Here is a 20,063-nt window from a genome sequence, read left to right on the forward strand (position 1 = left end):
CCGAGTCTCCCTCCTTCCTCGGCTCTTCCCAGCCCCGCAGAACCGGGGTTGGGCTGGGGAGGGAGGGAGGGAGGGGGAGAGGGAGGAGCGCGCGGTGGAAACGCCTCCCCGGAACCGGGCAGGAAAGGCCGGGGCGCAGCGCGGGAGCGGTGCCTCGGAGGGGAGGTGGGGGGGCTTCCCCCCTACCCCCGAGCACTAGGACGGAGAGGGAAGGAGAGGCGGGGGACGGCCGGGGATCGGGGCCGCGAGGGTCGGGCTGGGTGTTGGCATGAGGAGGAGGAGGAGGAGGAGGAAGAGGAAGAGTGAGGGGGAGGCTGGAGGAAGCGCCGGCCCCCTTTCTGCAGAGGGAGAGGGAGGCGGGGACAAGGAGGGTCTTGCATTGAAAATCTTTAGCGTTGCAGCTGCTGCACCGAGTGGGGGGGGGAGGTTGGGGGGAGGGAGAGGCAGGTGAAGGAGGGAGGAGGGGCGCAGAAGGAAGGACCCCCATACCCCAAAGAGCGAGGGGGTTCAATGTCAGGAGGTGCCATTAGATTAGAGAGAAAACCGGGGTCGGGGGTGAGGTAGAAACATCTTTAGGAGGGTGGATAGGGGGCTCGGGGGGCACAGAAGGGGCAAAGTATTGTTTGGGGGAGCGGTGTGTCGTCGTCCCCCCCATACATGTGAATATCTCTGGGAGGAAAATAACAGCGGGTGTTAGTGACAGGAGTCCAGCAATGGGGGGAGGGGAGCTGTCTCTTTGGGGGACACTTGCGACCCTGTGGTGCCCCCCATCTCGGGGCATCAGAGAAAGGGGAAATCGAGTTAGCCGGCTTCTCTCTCCTCCCCGAAGTGGCCAGCGCATGAGTGGTTGCCAACTGATGGGTGCTTTGGGGGTGCTTGTGGCAGTCCGGCCTCGATTTGCCGGGACTCTTTTTCGCAAAGGAGGAGGAACCTTCCTTCTCAGACGGGCTGCGGGTCTTTTCCCCGGCTACAAAATAAAATAAAGCACAGGCGCAATGGCAGGTCGCAAAGTTGGCCACCGCCAGCAGAAAGTGGGTTCTGAGTTCTGTGGGGCCCCCCCAATAGTGGGGGTGGGGGGTTTCCCCACGACCCTGCAAGCCAGAGCCGTGCTGTGGCTGGTCTTTGAGAAGGGGGTTTGGGGGGTGGGGCTCTCCAGGGTTCCCTGAATGTGGAATCGACTTTGCTTCTGATACAAGAAGCCAGCTGGTTTCTGGTTAAAAACTACAGGCTGTTGGTTTGATGGGCTGCCATGTAAATAACGGGTGGCGCATAGAATCATAGAATGATGGACTTGCAAGGGCACCCAGAAGGACATCTAGACCAACCCCCCTGCAACATAGGAATCACAACACAGGTTGGCGCAGCAGTAAGAAGGGAAGCCAGCGGTGGAAGGTGCTGGGTGGGATGTGGGTACAGTGGTTAGATCAAGGCGGCCAGGAAGCTGCCCTATTCCGAATCATAGGTCCGCAGACTATCAACATCAGGATTTCAGAAGAGGAGTCTTTCCCAGATCTACCTGGAGATGCCGTCAGGGTTTGCACCTGGGTCCTTCTGGGTGCTAAGCAGGTGAGCCACAGCCCTTCCCCACTGTTGGCCCACCAACATCTGGAGCCAAGGTTGAAGAACATAAGGCCAGGTTGGTTCAGATCAGGCTTCCTCCGACTTGGGGCTTCCCATTGGACATGCCTGGCTGGCAGCTGTAATCCAAAACATCTGGGGAGGGGCTGCTTCTTTGGCGATCCCTCATAGCCAAGTAAGATTGTCTTCCATAAACACGGTTTCAACAGTGAATCTGTAAGTGACTGTGGAGGAGGCCAATTCTGGATCCACACGTCCTTCCACAGTGGGGAGTTGATCACAGTGGGGAGTTGATCATGGTGTGGATTTGCCAGGCGTGCCTTCCTCTTAGCACGTTTCTCCCTTGCGTCCTGAGTTCGAGTGTCTACCAGGACAGGAAAGACTGGTCTTGATGGAGAAAGGTTCTGGCTCTTGGATGGTAGCTTCATAGAACCATAGAGTTAGAAGAGTTGACTCCCAAGAGTCATGTAGTCCAACTGCCTGCAATGCAGGAAACCCAGCTGAAGAACCCCCAACAGATGGCCACCTAACCTCTGGTTAGAAACCTTCAGCGAAGGAGAGTCTGCCACCTTCCAAAGAAGTCCATCCTATTGTAGAATGGCTCTCACCATCAGAAAGTCCTTCCTAGTGTTTAGATGGAATTGCCTTCCTTGCGATTTGAATCCACTTGCTCTATCAGATGAACGGTGATGCCGGTGGTTCCCCAACACAGAGCGCTGAGCTGTGGGGTCGCCAAATTGAGAAGATCCATAACTGGGAAGATCCACTTGGAGCTGCCAAGTTTTGGCCTCACTCAGGACGCCATGCTACCAAAGATGGCCAAAGTCTGCCCCAGGCTCCATATGTTAGCTCTTCAGATATTTGAATCACAGAGTTGTAGAGTCGGGAGGGACTCTGAGAATCCTCTAGTCCAGCCTTCTTCAACCTTGGGTCCCCAGATGTTGTTGAACGACAACTCCCATCATCCCTAGCTAGCAAGGCCAGAGCTCAGAGATGATGGGAGTTGTAGTCCAACAACATCTGGGGACCCACAGGTTGAGAAACACTGCCTAGTCCAACCCCCTGCAGTGCAGGAATCTGCAGCTGTCCCTTATGGGAATCGAACCCATGACGTTGGTGTTATCAGCACCGTGCTCTAATCAACTGAGCTATCCAGACGGCTGTCATGGTCCAGTCTACGGGTGATCAAAGTCCCAGCTGAGGATGTCAGGACCAGAGGCAAGATGGCAGGGTGGGAGCAGGAACAAGAGTCCAGAAGCCAGGGGTCCGAGGGTCGAGAAGCAAGGAGTCATGAAGTCGAGGGTCCGAGGGTCGAGAAGCAAGGAGTCATGAAGTCAAGGATCCAAGGGTCAAGAAGCAGGGAGTCATGAAGTTGAGGGTTGAGAAGCAAGGAGTCACGAAGTCAAGGGTCCGAGGGTTGAGAAGCAAGGAGTCACGAAGTCAAGGGTCCAAGGGTCAAGAAGCAAGAGATCACAAAGTCAAGGGTCCTAGGGTCAAGAAGCAAGGAGTCATGAAGTCAAGGGTCCGAGGGTCGAGAAGCAGAGAGTCATGAAGTTGAGGGTTGAGAAGCAAGGAGTCATGAAGTCGAGGGTCCAAGGGTCGAGAAGCAGGGAGTCATGAAGTTGAGGGTTGAGAAGCAAGGAGTCATGAAGTCGAGGGTCCAAGGGTCAAGAAGCAAGGAGTCATGAAGTCAAGGGTCTGAGGGTCGAGAAGCAAGGGGTCATGAAGTCAAGAGTCCGAGGGTCGAGAAGCAAGAAGCCAAACGCAGCAAGGCAGGAAATGTGTTGCTGTGGCAAAGAGCCGAAGGGCTATGCTGACCTTATATCCCTTCCCGGCTCTTGCCACCAGGTGCAGTGAGTTACCAAGTAGCCTCACCTGTGCGGCCGCACCTTGCCTCTCCAGAACAAACTTGGGAAGCCCTACTGGTCCCAGGGCCTGGCTCCTGCACGCACTCCTGACAACGGCTATCATATCACCTCTCGGTCTTCTCTTCACCAAGCTGAACATTCCCAGCTTCCTCAACCGTTCCAAGTCCCATCACCCCTGCCTGTTGGGCTAAGCTGGCTGAGGATGGTGGGTTTTGAAGTCCAGCAACATCTGGGGCCCCAAGGCTGGACTGTCTGGGTCTTTTCAGAGCCCCAGGCTGGTCCAAGGCCTTTCCCAGACCTGCTTCTGGGGTTCAGCTTCAGAGTGGACGGTGAAGGACCCCCTGCAGCAGAAATGGGCAGCTTCAGCTTTCAGGGTGGGGTGGTTCTGGGAAGAGTTGTCTCCAGACAGCAGGCCCTCCATGTGGCTCGTACCCCATAGTTTCACAGAGACAACTATAGAGCTCTAAAATCCGCCATCAGCCAGGCGGTAGCTAATAAAAGCAGCAGTTTCCAAGCTGTTTTCTGGGCACCCCTGGGGTTCATTGGAAGCTTCTCAGGGGCTCCTCAACGAGAAGATCAACAACGGCAGGGATGATTCGCTCGGAAACATTTCCCGTGGCTGCTGATCTTCCCCATGAGAAAACAACAACACCGCCCCACAGCCATGGGGGAGCGCTTGAGGGGTGGGTGGGTGGCCATTCTGGGGGTCTCTGCTGGTTCGAACGGTGCCAGCAATGAGAGTTGCACCCTCCTATCTGGCTAGTGTCTCCCCAGAAGCTCTTGCCAGGAGTTCCTTGGCAGATGAGTCAACCTGGAGACGATTCCCCGAAAATTTGGAAATTGCAGCAATAAAGCAATCAAAGGCGCCGTCAAACAATGGAACTCGAAGGTTGCGAAGGGAAGATAAAGCATATATTTAGGATGGAAGCAGACAGCTCAGAACAGACAGAGCTCAGGGCTTCCTCTTTTGGCGTTCTTGGGAGGGAGACCCACAACAAGGAGGGAGCCACCATCAGAAAAGGCCCTGATCCTCATAGCTGCTAGGTCAGAGGTGTAGTGGTTAGAGTGTTGGACTAGGACCTGAGAGAGTCGAGAGTTCAAGTCCTCCCATTCAGCCACAAAGCTTACTGGGCGTGAAATGGGCACCAGTCGCTGCCTCTCAGCCAAACCTACCCCACAGAGTTGTGGGAATTAAATGGGAAGGGAGAGAATTGTATGTGCCATCATGAGCTCCCTAGAGGGAAAAGGTGGGATAGAAATCCATGATGAGCATGAAACCAAGCCTGATGAGGAATGGTTGAAGGAGTGCTTACCCTGGAAAAGAGAAGATATGAGAGTCACCTTCAAATATCTGAAGGGCTTTCACATGGAAAATGGAGCAAGCTTGTTTTCTCCTGTTCTGGAGGGTAGGACTCGAACCCATGGCACAAGAAAGGAGATGCCAACTAAACATCAGGAAGAACTTTATGACAGTAAGAGCTGATCAACAGTGGAAAGGAGTCCACCTCAGGAGATCGTGGACTCTCCTTCCTTGAAGGTTTCTTAGCAGAGGTTGGACGGCCATCTACCATGGATGCTTGAGCTGAGATTCCTGCATTGCAGAGGGCTGGACTAGATGACCCCAGGGGTCTCTTCCGACTCTACAATTCTATGATTCTATGCTTCCATGATGGGAGGACACAGGAGGAGATGTGTGCAAAATTATGGTGGGGAGACGGGGTAGAGAAGGTTGGTATTTTTCTCCTTCAGGTCGTGCAGGAATTCTGGGTCACCCAATAAAACTGGATTGGCAGCGTTTGCTGGATTCGCTGCCAACATGTTGGGGTCACCAGCTTTGACGGTTTTTTTTAAGAGAATGGGCAAGTGCAGGATGAAGGATGAGAGACCCACCAGTGGTGACCGGTTGCGACAACAACTGTCTGGAACCTCCAGGTTCTCCCACTTTTAGCAAGCTCAGCTGGTGGCCACCGCCAGGAATGAAATGGAAGAAAAACCAGAGGGAGGTGGCAGCATGCTCAGGGAAATCTCAAGGTTTGCAGAACTACCAAACATCTTGGTGGTGTGGGGGGAGAAGACCCGACAGGTGTAACCCCCCTCTCCCAAACAACCAATGAGAACTGAGCATGCTGGAATGGAAAAAGAGCATTGGCAATGGGATGGAATGGCGTTCTGGTAGAGGGTCCAGCTAGCTGGCTGGCTCAACAGGAGCACTGCACATTGCGTCATTTTCCTGCAGGTCCCTCCTGTACCTCTGAATAGCAGCTATTAAGGACATTGTAGGGGGTTGGGCTATATGACCTTTGGGAGGGGGCCCTTCCCACTCTGTGACTCTATGGAACAGATTTGGGGCAGAGCTGATGCCTTCACACCCTTTCTGAGGACTTCCCAGAAGCGAGTGGCTGTCTACCTTAGGGAATAATAATAATAATAATAATAATAATAATAATAATAATAATAATAATAATAATAAATAATAATTAATAATAATAATTAATAATAATAATTAATAATAATAATTAATAATTAATAATAATTTATTATATATACCCCACCCATCTGGCTGGGTTTCCCCAGCCACTCTGGGTGGCTCCCAACAGAATAATGAAACATCAGTCATTAAAAACTTCCCTAAACAGGGCTGCCTTCAGATGTCTTATAAAAGTCAGTTAGTTGTTTATTTCCTTGACATCTGATGGGAGGACATTCCACAGGGAGGGTACCACCACCGAGAAGGCCTGGTTTCCTGTAACCTCACTTCTCGCAATGAGGGAACTGCCAGAAGGCTGGACCTCAGTGTCTGGGCAGAATGATGAGGGTGGAGACGCTCCTTCAGGTATTCTGGGCCTTTGAGGCTCTATAGGGCTTTAAAGGTCAACACCAACTCTTTGAATCGTACTCGAAAACGTCCTCGGAGCCAATGTAGGTCTTTCAAGACTGGTGTTATGTGGTCCCGGCGGCCGCTCCCAGTCCCCAGTCTAGCTGTTGCATTCTGGATTAGTTGTCGTTTCCAGGTCACTTTCAAAGGAAGCCCCACATAGAGCGCATTGCAGTAGTCCAAGCGGGAGATAACTAGCATACTAACTCTTCAGTTTTTCTATCTCAAGAAGCTGCAGCCCAGTTGCTGACAGGAGCAAGGCCTTATCAGGATCTCACATATTGTGCTCAGATATTGTGCCCGCTGCCCATTCGCTACCTGGCCAGGGTCGAGGTGTTCCTGCTAGTATATAAAACCCTTAACAACTTAGGGCAATGTTTACTTATGAGATTGCCTTCTACCACATTCACCCCCATGACAGCTTTGATCAAGGAATCAGGCATTATTACATAATGCCAGTGGGCAATTTGTAAGAAATCAACATTTTAGTGTGGCAGAACTTTGGAACTCCTAGCCTACAGACGCCAGGCAGGTGCCTTCACTGTACTCTTTTTGTCCCCTGCTAAAACCATTTTTGTTTGGACAAGCCTACCTATATATGTTTAGGAACATATATAGTTTTTAGCCTATATGTACTTTAACCTTTCGAGTGCCTTAAATCATTGTTGTTGCGTTTCCTTATTGTTTTATTATTATTATTTTGTACACCAATTTTTTGCAGCCGAGGGACTATTTATATATGTTATGCAATGAATAACGAATAAGGAGCAGGTTTGGGGTGCCGTGAAAAAGGCTTATCAGACCCGCTGCGAACTATCCCTCAGGGGGTTTCTGCCCCCTTTGAAATTCAGACCCATAAGCAACTTTGCTTCATTCCAGCAAGAAGGATAACTTCCCTTCGAGACTGTGTTCCCTGGGGATAAGTCGCCAGCTGAATTTTCTGCTTCAGACACTAACCTATTTGGGACCATCCTTTCTGGCATATGAAACCTCACCTTCTGCAGTGAGAAGGGAGCTAAACCAGGTCAGGTGTTGCTCAGGTACAGAGGCAAGCTGTCGGATGGCACAGAGTTCTTCGGCGGGGGGGGGGGGAGACGCCCACCTACTGCATGAAGCGTTCTGTGTGGATTCCAGAAGCTCTCTTAACGGGTGCAATTTTCCTAAGGGAATAAGCTCCCCCCCCCAATAGCCCCTTTGCTGGCGTGCTTTCCCTCCGCGGAACAATGCTGTGTGACTCAGAAGCTGGCGGACTTTTCCTGGAAACCATCGTGCGCGTGACTCTCCGCCGGAAGGAGCGCAAAGCCCAAATTGGCATGCCGTCCTAGCCTCCACGCCTTGGGGAGAGGCGCCGCGCGACGCAATTCATAAAACCACTAAAATAGAAGAATTGTAATCAAGCAAATGAATAATTGGGATTAATAATGCAATGGGATAATAAAGCTCTTGCCAGGGAATTAGGCAGCCGTGCTTCCGTCAGCACAGATGTCTGCTCAGGTTTTGCTTTCCGTGGTGCGTGTCCCTCAGGCGCAGGCAGCAAAGAAAAGGAGGGGGTCCCCTCTTTAGAGGTTTTTTTTGGGGGGGGTCCCCTGCTGCATCGGTGATAAGCTGCAGAGTCTCCTCTCAGTCCTTTCTGTGGGTGGCAGGGAGAATTATTGAAATATACACAAACATATATACAGTGGTACCTCGGGTTACATATGCTTCAGGTTACATGCGCTTCAGGTTACAGACTCCGCTAACTCAGAAATCGTACCTTGGGTTAAGAACTTTGCTTCAGGATGAGAACAGAAATCGTGCGGCGGCAGCGGGAGGACACATTAGCTAAAGCAGTGCTTCAGGTTAAGGACAGTTTCAGGTTAAGAACGGACCTCCGGAACGAATTAAGTACCGTATTTTTTGCTCTATAAGACTCACTTTTTCCCTCCTGAAAAGTAAGGGGAAACGTGTGTGCATCTAATGGAGCGAATGCAGGCTGCGCAGCTATCCCAGAAGCCAGAACAGCAAGAGGGATTGCTCCTTTCACCGCACAGCGATCCCTCTTGCTGTTCTGGCTTCTGAGATGCAGAATGTTTTTTTCTTGTTTTCCTCCTCCAAAAACTAGGTGCGTCTTATAGAGCGAAAAATACGGTACTTAACCCGAGGTACCACTATACCCATATACATACACAGGGTGTTCAGACTGTTAGATGAGGGGTGGTATCTCTGGTGGGGGCCACGTTGTGGTGCTTCTGGGGTAGTTTGCCCACCTTTGGTCTGCCACAGCTCTCACCTGTGGCCCCTAGAAGCTGTCAGCTGTCGACAGTGGCCACAATCCCAGGAAACGGCTTCGACTGGCTGGCTAAACCAGGCGAGGGGAGCCAACAGGGATCAAACGCTTAGGGTTTGACTCTAGCACACTGTTTCTCAACCCGTGGGTCCCCAGATGTTGTTGGACTACAACTCCCATCATTCCTAGCCAGCATGGCCAGTGGTCAGGGATGATGGGAGTTGTAGTCCAACAACACCTGGGGACCCACAGGTTGCAGATGGGAGCGGACAAGACCAAAAGTGGGTCCAACAGTCAAGGAAGCAGTTTCTGCACCTGGGAAGGGAGTCCATCGAGGAGAAGGAAAACACTGACCCTAAACCTCCTCTGCCTTCTGGAATATATTGGGCAGAAGAAAAGGCTAAGGAATAAAAGGTAAAGGGACCCCTGACAGGTAAGTCCAGTCACAGACGACTCTGGGGTTGCGGCGCTCATCTCGCTTTACTGGCCAAGGGAGCCGGTGTTTGTCCGCAGACAGCTTCCGGGTCATGTGGCCAGCAGAACTAAGCTGCTTCTGGCGAACCAGAATAATAAATAACTTTCCTGTTCTAACCTAAGCTAACTGTTGTTGTTGTTTAGTCATTTAGTCGTGTCCCACTCTTCGTGACCCCATGGACCAGAGCACACCAGGCACTCCTGTCTTCCACTGCCTCCCGCAGTTGGGTCAAACTCATGCTGGTAGCTTCGAGAACACTGTCCCACCATCTCATCCTCTGTCTTCCCCTTCTCCTTGTGCCCTCCAACTTTCCCAACATCAGGGTCTTTTCCAGGGAGTCTTCTCCTGAGGTGTCCAAAGTCTTGGAGCCTCAGCTTCAGGATCTGTCCTTCCAGTGAGCACTCAGGGCTGATGTCCTTCAGAATGGAGAGGTTTGATCTTCTTGCAGTCCATGGGACTCTCAAGAGTCTCCTCCAGCACCAGAATTCAAAAGCATCAATTCTTCGGCAATCAGCCTTCTTGATGGTCCAGCTCTCACTTCCATACATCACTACTGGGAAAACCAGAGCTTTTACTATACGGACCTTTGTCGGCAAGGTGATGTCTCTGCTTTTTAAGATGCTGTCTAGGTTTGTCATTGCTTTTCTCCCAAGCCTAAGCTAACGAGTCTAGAGGAAACACAGGCAGCCGTGCTCCCTCCTTTGTTTTCACAGTATAGAAGGAGGAAGAGGAAGTCTGCCCAAACTTCAAAGGATAGAGAGGTCAGCAAAGAGGTCAAAGGGACTGGAACAATCCAGGGAACTGAAGGTCCCTTATAAGGAAGGAGATTCTGACTAAACATCAAATCAAATCAAATTTTATTAAACGGTCACAGACCAGATTAACTCGTACAGCTAGTCAGCGAAGCATAGCACCGGAAAAAAACAAAGGACAATTTCAATACAGATTAGGCCAAAACAGCAATTTAAAATTAGACAACATACATAAAATTAAGTATTTGCCTTCGCCTGCATATTGACATTGGGAAGCTCTTGTTTCCTGCGCCTAATAGCGGCTACACAGAATTTGGCCACATTGACCGTAATTTCAGGAACCTTATCTTCTATCAAGGCTCTCATACGTTGGAGTTCTGGTTCATTTTTACACTTTTGTAGAACTGGGGCAATAAAGGTCAGGCGTAGATCCTCGTAGTATCTACAGTGCAGCAATACATGCAGACTTGTTTCCACTTCCGATGAGCCACATGGGCAAACGCGTGACGCATCTGGTTTGCCCTCATATCTGCCTAGCAACAGGGCAGAGGGCAGAACGTTAAATCTGGCCAGGGTAAAGGAATGTCTGTACTTAGATATTTGTAAATCAGCCAGATAATTTGCGGGTGAGAACCCTCTCCCAAAGTCTCTAATTGTGGCATGTTTATCCATTTTGCCCATGTGACATTGCAGCTCTATGTCCCTAATGCGTTGGAGCACTTGACTTCTGGCTCTCTCATATCCTGCCGCTATCAAGATCTGCGGGGAGAATCCCAAGCTTCTTATCTTTTCAAACAGGGAAGCTTTCCAGGTGGAGTGAAAGGTGTCTAAGAGTGTTAAAGGAGCCAGACCGGCCGGGGAAAAAATAAGTTTTCTGACTAAACATCAGGAATAACTTTCTGAACGGAAGAGCCGTTTGGCAGTAGAACAGCCTCCCTCGGGAGCTTGTGGACTCTCCTTCCTTGGAGATTTTAAAGCAGAGATCAGATGGCCATCTGCCATGGATGCTTAAGCTGAGATTCCTGCATTTCAGGGGGTTGGACTAGATGACCCTTGGGTTCCCTCCCAACTCTAAGATTCTGTGATTCTATTATTCTTCTCTGTTTGGGACATGTGCAGAGGAGGACAACCCAGATGACCAAGAGTCTGGAAACCAAGACTTACAATGAATGGTTGAGGGAGCTGGGTAAGTTTAGCCTGGAGAAGAGGAGACTGAGAGGTGATATGAGAGCCATCTTCAAATCTCTGAAGGGCTGTCACATGGAGGATGGAACAGGCTTGTTTTCTCCTGCTCTGGAGGGTAAGAGCTGTGTTTGACTGTAGAACAGACTCTCCATCGCTAGAAGTTTTTAAACAGACGTTGGGCGGCCACAGGTCAGGGCTACCTTAGCTGGGATTCCTGCATTGCAGAGGGCTAGACTAGATTTCCATTAATAATAATAATAATAATAATAATAATTTTTATTTATACCCCACCCTCCCCAGCCAAGGCCGGGCTCAGGGCAGCTAACAAGCAATAATAAAAACAAGTTGAATGATTACAACTTAAAAACAAAATTAAAATACAACATTAAAATATAGCCTCATCGCAGGAGGAGAAAGGAAAAGAAAAAAAGAAAGAGAGGGAGGGAGGGAATCAAATTGGCTCCAAGCCAAAGGCCAGGCAGAACAACTCTGTCTTGCAGGCCCTGCGGAAAGAAATCAGATCCTGCAGGGCCCTGGTCTCTTGAGACAGAGCTGTTCCACCAGGCTGGGGCCAGTGTTGAAAAGGCCCTGGCTCTGGTTGAAGCCAATCTAACTTCCTTAGGGCCCGGGACCACTAGGTGACCACCATTGAGGTCCCTTCCAAATCTGCCTGTGTGTCTGCCTTTATCACATTGCACACTTGCTGAATGCGCGTCAATTTCATGCCAGCTTCATTCCAGAGACAGGCTGTTTAGAAGCCGACTTGGCCTCCCAGGTTTGCTTGGCAGCCAAACTGACATGAAAATTGTCACATATTAGCTGTTCTTGAGGTGAGGCTGAGTGGGGTCCCGGGGCAAAACCTGGCATGCAATCTCCCTCTGGGAGGAGGGCAGGACACCCTTGAACTCATCCCAAGTGGCGGCGCCAGTCCCCCAGGACCAGAGGGTGTGAGCCCGAACCCCAAAGCAGCCATCCGGAAAGGAGTCTGCCTGTTGCAGCACTGAGTGAGTTAGTGTTCTGGACTTGCTCCCCCCCCCCATTGGAGCAATGGCTCAAGCAGGGATACAGCACCCCCTTCTGGTAGGTAACTCTCTTTCCCATTCTCACACTGTCCTGTCCTGGGATGAAGTATTCCTCCAATATGAGTTCAGAGGTGGAAGGTATGCATAGGAGACAGGCAGAAAACGCTCTACCGCTGAGCTGTGAGTCTTTCCTTTTGAAAAAGAGATGATGTACAGATGGTACACAACACCAGTGCAGTTAGGGAAAATGTACAAAACTAGTTCAAATATATGTTGGAAGCGTAAGGAAAACGAGGGGACGTTTTATCGTATGTGGTGGGACTGGAAGGTAATTAAAAAATTCTGGGAAATGATATACAACGAATTGAAGAAAATGTTCCATTTAACATTTGTTGAAAAACCCGAAGCATTTTTATTAGGGAGTGTAGCGAAAGATCTGCCAAAAAAGCTGAAGAACATCTTCATGTATGTGACAACGGCCGCGAGAGTTTTAATAGCACAAGGATGGAAGACTGTAGAAACCCCAACTAAAGAATCATGGCAAGAAAAATTGATGGACTATGCAGAACTGGCAAAACTGACATATAAGCTACGGGACAAGGATAACGGTGACTTTAAGGATGAATGGGATCCTTTTACAAGGTATTTGAAGACGCAATAAAGCGAACTGGACTCCTTGGCAGGTTTTGAATAAACATTCACAAACCTTTTATTGATAATAATCAGCTAACTAGTTTGAGTATTTATGCAACTGTGTAACATGCAGAAAACAGCATTTTTAGAGAAATCAAAGACTGGAACTGAGGGAAGTCGGGGGTGGGGGTGGGTTTTTTGGGGGGAGGGACAAAAAATGAGGGGGAACAAGGATGATATGTTTTTGGATAATATGTCTTGTTTGAATTTTGAATAAAAAAAATTTAAAAAATGAGAGCGCACGGTTCTAGTCCTCATCGACAAACAGCTGATTTAAATAAGAACAGAGGAAGCTGTCTAATCAGACCACTGGTCCATCGAGTTCAGTAGCATCCTCCCTGACTTACAGCAGATTTCCAGAGGATGTCCCCAGCCTTATATATAACCGGGGATGCTCTGCATTCCAAGCAGAGGTCCTAGCACTGAGCTGAAGCCCTTTCCCAATACATTGCTGCTCTGGGTGTGGTTGGCATCCATCTGCCTGGAGAGACAATGGAGTGCGCCTCCGGGGGTGAAGTCAAACTGCTGCTTTAGCAGCTCTGAAGTGACCCCTCAAGCCTGGGCAGCGTGCCCAGATGACAAGACCTGCCCCCCCCCTCGGCCTCACTCATGGGGCCCAAAAGAAAGAAGAGCAAGACATTTGGCACCTGCAAGGCTGAAGGAGTTGCTGGAAGGAGGAGTACAAGGCACCATCCAACTGTCTTAGGGACAGTGGTGTAGCGTGGGTTGTCAGCACCCGGGGCAAGGCAAGTAATTTGCACCCCCTAACCCGTGGATTTGCGCCCACTAACCCGTGGATTTGCGCCCACTAACCCTAATCCCCAGATGTTGCGCCCGGTGCGGCCGGCCCCCCCTGCACCCCCCACGCTACGCCACTGCTTAGGGACTCCACTCCAGATTTGTGTAGGGTTTACTCCTTAGCGGGACGCGGGTGCCGCTGTGGTCTAAACCACTGAGCCTCTTGGTTCTAGCAATTCCGTCTCCAATTTCGATTTTTCCACCTGGAAACCAACTTTTTTGTCCATTTTAAAAACCTCTTGAAAGTACCTCCCTTGACCAAGGTACTTTCGAGAATGTATAACTTGCTGCTTAAATGGAATACACAGGATGAGACAGTTAAATCTGCTATGATAAAATGGGCACAGGATGTTGGACATAACATTATGTCTGAGGACTGGGAAAGGTTGTGGAACACCGGTATGAAGTTTACGGCATGTAGTGCCTTGAAAGAGAACATTATGAAAATGGTATACCGGTGGTACATGACCCCAGTCAAGCTAGCTAAGATATACCACCTGTCTGACAATAAATGCTGGAAATGCAAAGAGGCAGAAGGGACATTCTTTCACCTCTGGTGGACCTGCCCGAAAGTGAAGGCCTTCTGGGAAATGATATATAATGAATTGAAAAAGGTATTTAAATATACCTTTCCCAAGAAACCGGAGGCCTTCCTCCTGGGCATGGTGGACCGGAAGGTGTTAAAAAAGGATAGAACCTTGTTTATGTATACAACTACAGCAGCAAGAATTCTTATCACAAAGCACTGGAAGACACAAGATTTACCCACACTGGAGGACTGGCAGACGCAGATGATGGACTATATGGAACTAGCAGAAATGACTGGCAGAATTCGAGATCTGAGCGAGGAAAAAGTTGAGGAGGACTGGAAAAAATTCAAGGACTATTTGCAAAAGTACTATAAGTTGTTTGAATGTTAAGATTGTGCACGATTAGGAAACGTTATGCTCCTGCAATTTGATTAGGTAAATGACAAAGTAAGTTATAACAGAGGAAAATAAGACAATTTGAAACAAATATATTATGTTTATTATAAAGGTACTAAAATTGAACTACAATTTTTTTTGAAATTGGTAACATAATAATTGAAAGGTACAGCAAGTGGTGAAATAAGGTAATAAATTGCTGATAATGCAATGTTGGGAGGACGTGAGGAGGTCCATTGGAGAGTAACTTATGGAAAGATAATATGAAATATCTTCAATTTTTCTTCTTTCTTTTCTTACTTCTTTTTTCTTTTCTCTTTATATTTGTCTATTTACAAAATTTGTTTCTTGCTCACTGTTTTGTAACTGATTCTGTGAACTAATGGAAAGAAACGCAATAAAAAATTTATAAAAAAAAATAATAAACCACTGAGCCTCTTGAGCTTGCCATTCAGAAGGTCAGCGGTTTGAATCCCCGCGACGGGGTGAGCTCCCATTGCTCCATCCCAGCTCCTGCCAACCTAGCAGTTTGAAAGCACATCAAAGTGCAAGTAGATAAATAGGTACCACTCCAGCGGGAAGGTAAACGGCATTTCCGTGCACTGCTCTGGTTTGCCAGAAGCGGCTTAGTCCTGCTGGCCACATGACCCGGAAGCTGTACGCCGGCTCTCTCGGTCAGTAAAGCAAGATGAGTGCTGCAACCCCAGAGTCGGCCACAACTGGACCTAATGGTCAGGGGTCCCTTAACCTTTAACCATCCAGGGGTCCTTTACCTTTACCTTTTACCTTGCACTCCTAGGCAGGAAGGAGGTTGGAGTCTTTCTGGCCTTCCAGACCCAGAAGGACTCTCATTCCCATCATTCCCAGTTCCGTTAACCATGCTGGCTTCTGTGGCTGATGGGAGTTGGAGTTCAACCATATCCGCAGGGCTGCTGGTTTCCCCTGCCTGCGTTGGGGCCAAGTTGCTGTCAAAATAATTGCAGCCCTCGCTGCGTCGCTCACCTGTCCCTTGGATGCCAGTTGGCTCGGAAAACACAACACTTAGCATGCCATTACTTCGGTTGGGTCTTTGGAAGAACATTGAAATGAAACATCTCATTTTAGGGGGTGAAGGCAGGCAAGGAGGGACACCCCCCCCCTCGCCGCAACTGCAATCCCACCTCAAAGACTGGTCTGAGTATCCAGCACATTTCTTATTCTCTGCTGCCTTTTAAAGAAGCCAAACTCCTGCTCTTGAGCCATAAAACTGATGTTCATGGGCCCTTTACCTTTCTTTTTATTTCTTTTTTTTTACCCTCCAACATTTCTCCAGTGAAAAAGGGGACGTTCCATGGAAAGGCGGAACATTCTGGGATCAAATCAGAAACTGGGACAGCTTCTGTAAATCTGGGACTGTCCCTGGGAAATGGGGGCACTTGGAGGGTCTGTACACAACAGCTGCAATGATTGAGGTTGAATCCTGACAAGACAGAAGTACTGTTCTTGGGGGATGGGGTGGGTGGGGGTGGGGGACTCCCTGGTCCTGAATGGGGCAACTGTGCCTCTGAAGGAGCAGGTGCGCAGCCTGGGAGTCGTTTTGAACTCATTGCTGTCTATGGAGGTGCAGGTCCATTCTGTGTCCAAGGCGGCTGTCTACCAGCTCCATCTGGTATGCAGGATGAGACCCTACCTGCCCGCGGACTGTCTCCCTAGAGTGGAACATGCTCTGACTATCTCCCGTTTGGACTACTGCAATGCGCTCTACGTGGGGCTACCTTTGAAGGTGACCCGGAAACTGCAGTTAATCCAGAATGTGGCAGCTAGACTGGCGACTGGGAGCAGCCGCCGAGACCACATAACACCAGTCTTGAAAGTCCTCCCCGGCTCGGCTGGGGAGGGCGGGATATAAATAAAATTTATTATTATTATTATTACATTGGCTCCCAGTACGTTTCCGAGCACAATTCAAAGTGTTGGTGCTGACCTTGAAAGCTCTGAACGGCCTCGGTCCACTATACCTGAAGGAGCCTCTCCACCCCCATCGTTCTGCCCGGACTCTGAGGTCCAGCGCCGAGGGCCTTCCGGCGGTTCCCTCATTGCGAGAAGTGAGGTTATAGGGAACCAGGCAGAGGGCCTTCTCGGGGGTGGCGCCTGCCCTGTGGAAAACCCTCCCATCAGATGTCAAGGCAATAAACAACTATTTTACTTTTAAAAGACAACTGAAGGCGGCCCTGTTTAGGGAAGTTTTTAATGTCTGATGCTGTCAAGTGGTTAAGTACAGTACTTAATTCGTTCTGGAGGTCCGCACTTAACCTGAAACTGTTCTTAACCTGAAGCACCACTTTAGCTAATGGGGCCTCCTGCTGCTGCCGCACTGCCGGAGCACGATTTCTGTTCTCAACCTGAAGCAAAGTTCTTAACCTGAAGCACTATTTCTGGGTTAGCGGAGTCTGTAACCTGAAACGTATGTAACCTGAAGCGTATGTAACCCGAGGTACCACTGTATTGTTTTTAACACATGATTGGAAACCGCCCAGAGTGGCTGGGGAAACTCAGCCAGATGGGCGGGGTATAAATAATAAATTATCATCATCATCATCATCATCATCATCATCATCATCATCATTATTCTGCACCACTTTCACTGTCAGAGATTGCAATGCTTCCGAATGCCAGGACCCGGAAACTGCAGGAGCTCTCGTGCTCAGATCCTGCTGGCTCCTTTCCCCACAGGCAACTCTTTGGCCACTTGAGAACAGGAAGCTGGGCTAGAAGGGCCCGATCTGGTACGCTCTCCTTATGTTCTTATGCAGGGACCTCAGGACAGAAGGCAAAGTCACAGGCTGGAATCAAATGGTTTTTGTTGGACTTGGAAGAGAGGAGGCTGGGGAGATCACCTGGTCAGTCGCTGACCTCCTTCCGCTTGCCATCTCCCTGGAGCTGCTCTTATCGTCTCTGCATCCCTCCAGGTGAATGCGTAGGCCAAGGTACCGTGCGGAGATAAGAAAGGGCAGGATGCGGCCACACGCAATGCCAAGAGGGAGCGGGTGGAAGAGGAAATAACATGCCACAGCCGAGACTAAACTCCACGGTTAATGCTGGCTTATTGTTTAGTTGCACCGGGATTTGCCTTTTGTTATGTTTCATTTCCAGGTCGACTTGGGTTTTATAGGAGATTTTGAGCTAAATTGCGGGGTGGGGGTGGGGGGGGTGTCCCTCCAAAATCAGGCAAGACATTCTCACAAAATAAGTAAGAATTGCCGCAGCAGCAGGAGACAGCAGGATAAATAGAGGCAGGTAGGCAGGTAGACCCACCTGGATTTCTAGAAATTATTATTATTATTACCGTATTTACTCGAATGTCATGCACACCTTTTATGGCCAAATTACGATGTGTAAATTAGGGTGCAAATTAGATTTGATGGCACCTTAGATACTTTTTTGGGGTTTCAAGGTTTTGAAAATTGAGGGGCACATTAGATTTGATGGTGCGTTAGATTTGAGTAAGCATGATATTAATTGCATTTTTATCCCACCCGGATTTCTCCCCCTTCTCATTCAACCCCAACAACTATCCTGTGAGGGAGGTTAGGCTAAGAGATACAGTGACTTCATGGCCAAGTGGGGATCTTAGAAAATCAAAGCTTTTTCAAAGAGGAAAAAAAAAAGAGGACACTATTCAAGGCAAATAAGTGCAATTTGTCTCAATTTTTACCCCTGAAAAAGAGGACGTGTCCTGGAAGAAGAGGACACATGGCAACCCTAAGGGCTGTTAGCTGTTTGCAATAATCGCTTAATGAGCCCTGCTTTTCTTTTGCAGGGTAAAATTGGTTGCAATCCATTCACTGATGGAGCACCCATTGGCAAAGGCAGTCTATCTCTCAATTCGATACGACACGATAATCTTTATTGTCATTGTCCCATACAGAACAACGAAATTGAAAAAATCTCCATCAGACATTCAAAACCAACAAGCCTGCTATCCCAGCTATCCCAGCCTGGTTAGCCCCCTAAAAACTCTGATACCCCATAATTAAATACAATACACTCCCACAGAGACTACCTTACACTGTGTTTAGAACCAAAATCGCATTTGGGTAGAAACTGTTTCTTAGGTGGCTAGTCCTAGTCTTTATAACCCTGTACCTTCTTCCAGAAGGCAGAAGCTGAAAGGGATCATTTCCAGGGTGCGCACTATCCTGCGCTATCTCTGCAGCTTTCGTATGGCACCTGGAAGCAGAGATTTGATCCAAGGTGGGAAGAGTGCACCCAATTATTCTCTCTGCAGTCTTTACAACCCTGGACAGCATTGTTTTTCCCCTGACCATGCAGCTCCCAAACCACACACACAGACCGTAAGTTAATACACTCTCCACAGTACAATGGTAAAATGCCATCAACAGCTCCTTTGAGAGATTATTTTTCCGGAGGATTCTCAGAAAATATAACCTCTGCTGTGCTCTCTTCATCAGGTCTTTGCTGTTTTCTCCCCAGGTTAGGTCATCTTTCAACTCCATGCCCAGAAATTGAAGCACCGAGACCTGTTCCACACACTTCCCCTCAATAATGAGTGGCTGAATATTCAATTTACATTTCCCAAAGTCCGCAATAATCTCTTTTGTTTTCTTTAAGTTAAGGAGTAAGTTGGGACCAGAAAATGGGTGGGTTAAACCACAGAGCCTAGGACTTGCCAATCAGAAGGTTGGCGGTTTGAATCCCCGCGACGGGGTGAGCTCCCGTTGCTCGGTCCCTGCTCCTGCCAACCTAGCAGTTCAAAAGCAAATCAAAGTGCAAGTAGATCAATAGGTACCGCTCCGGCGGGAAGGTAAACGGTGTTTCCGGGCACTGCTCTGGTTCGCCAGAAGCGGCTTAGTCATGCTGGCCACATGACCCAGAAGCTGTACGCCGGCTCCCTCGGCCAATAAAGCGAGATGAGCGCCGCAACCCCAGAGTCTGTCACGACTGGACCTAATGGTCAGGGGTCCCTTTACCTTTACCTGGGGCCAGAAACAGAGGGGAGGCTGTGGCCCTTGCACCCCCATTCTGAGCTTCTCCCAGAGACATCTGGCTGGCCCCTGTTGAAACAGAAGTCTAGGCTACACGTCCTGGCCTAGCTGGCAGCTGGGAAAGAGAGTATTCACAAAACGTGTTTGACGGACGGATTAATGGAGCTGTCTCTGCAGGGAGAAGCACCCCCATCATCCCATCATCCCATCATCCGGCCTGGCCTCTTCCCTGCCATCTCTCCCCAACACTAGCTAGCTTCTTCCAGCCCACTATAGAGAGATATCCATTTCCTAGACACCTTGCCTTGAGATCTGGTAATAAGTGCAGTGGTCCGGAATAATGGTCCGCTAGTATTTCATCTGCGTGCTTCCCATTGTCTGAGAGCCTGTGTGCATCCCAGCCCTGACAAGCTATCAGTTCCCCTACCTTTATTTTAACCTCCCGGAGCTCCAGAGTTTCCCCCAACTCTAACCTGGGAGCCATCGTCTGATCTCAGCGGCAACGGAAGATTGCCACATTTCAAGAGGCAAAAATCCGATGCAAAAATTGTTGAGCTTCCCTGTTCTGTTGAACGCTTCCTTGTTCCCTCGACCAAAACAATGGTTTGCTGGTTTTTCGAAATTCCCCTGGACGCTAATT

At 49.2% G+C, this 20,063-nt stretch overlaps 1 protein-coding gene and 1 long non-coding RNA gene across 2 annotated transcripts in view; both read left to right on the forward strand.

Moving 5' to 3' along the window:
• Window positions 1–11,120, forward strand: part of LOC310712835 (uncharacterized protein) — a 242,636-nt gene extending 231,516 nt beyond the window's left edge. Inside the window, exon 2 of the mRNA XM_083516244.1 lies at window positions 11,026–11,120. Within this exon, the coding sequence (XP_083372370.1) occupies window positions 11,026–11,037 (12 nt within the window). The 3' untranslated portion in view covers window positions 11,038–11,120. The remainder of the gene's footprint in view (window positions 1–11,025) is intronic.
• The window catches only part of LOC310712949, a 2,318,697-nt gene that overhangs the window by 982,871 nt on the left and 1,315,763 nt on the right, over window positions 1–20,063 (forward strand). The gene's annotated exons all lie outside the window — the stretch shown is intronic.

The sequence above is a fragment of the Podarcis liolepis genome (assembly GCF_965112155.1).
Source record: "Podarcis liolepis genome assembly, chromosome: 7".
Classification (NCBI taxonomy): domain Eukaryota; kingdom Metazoa; phylum Chordata; class Lepidosauria; order Squamata; family Lacertidae; genus Podarcis; species Podarcis liolepis.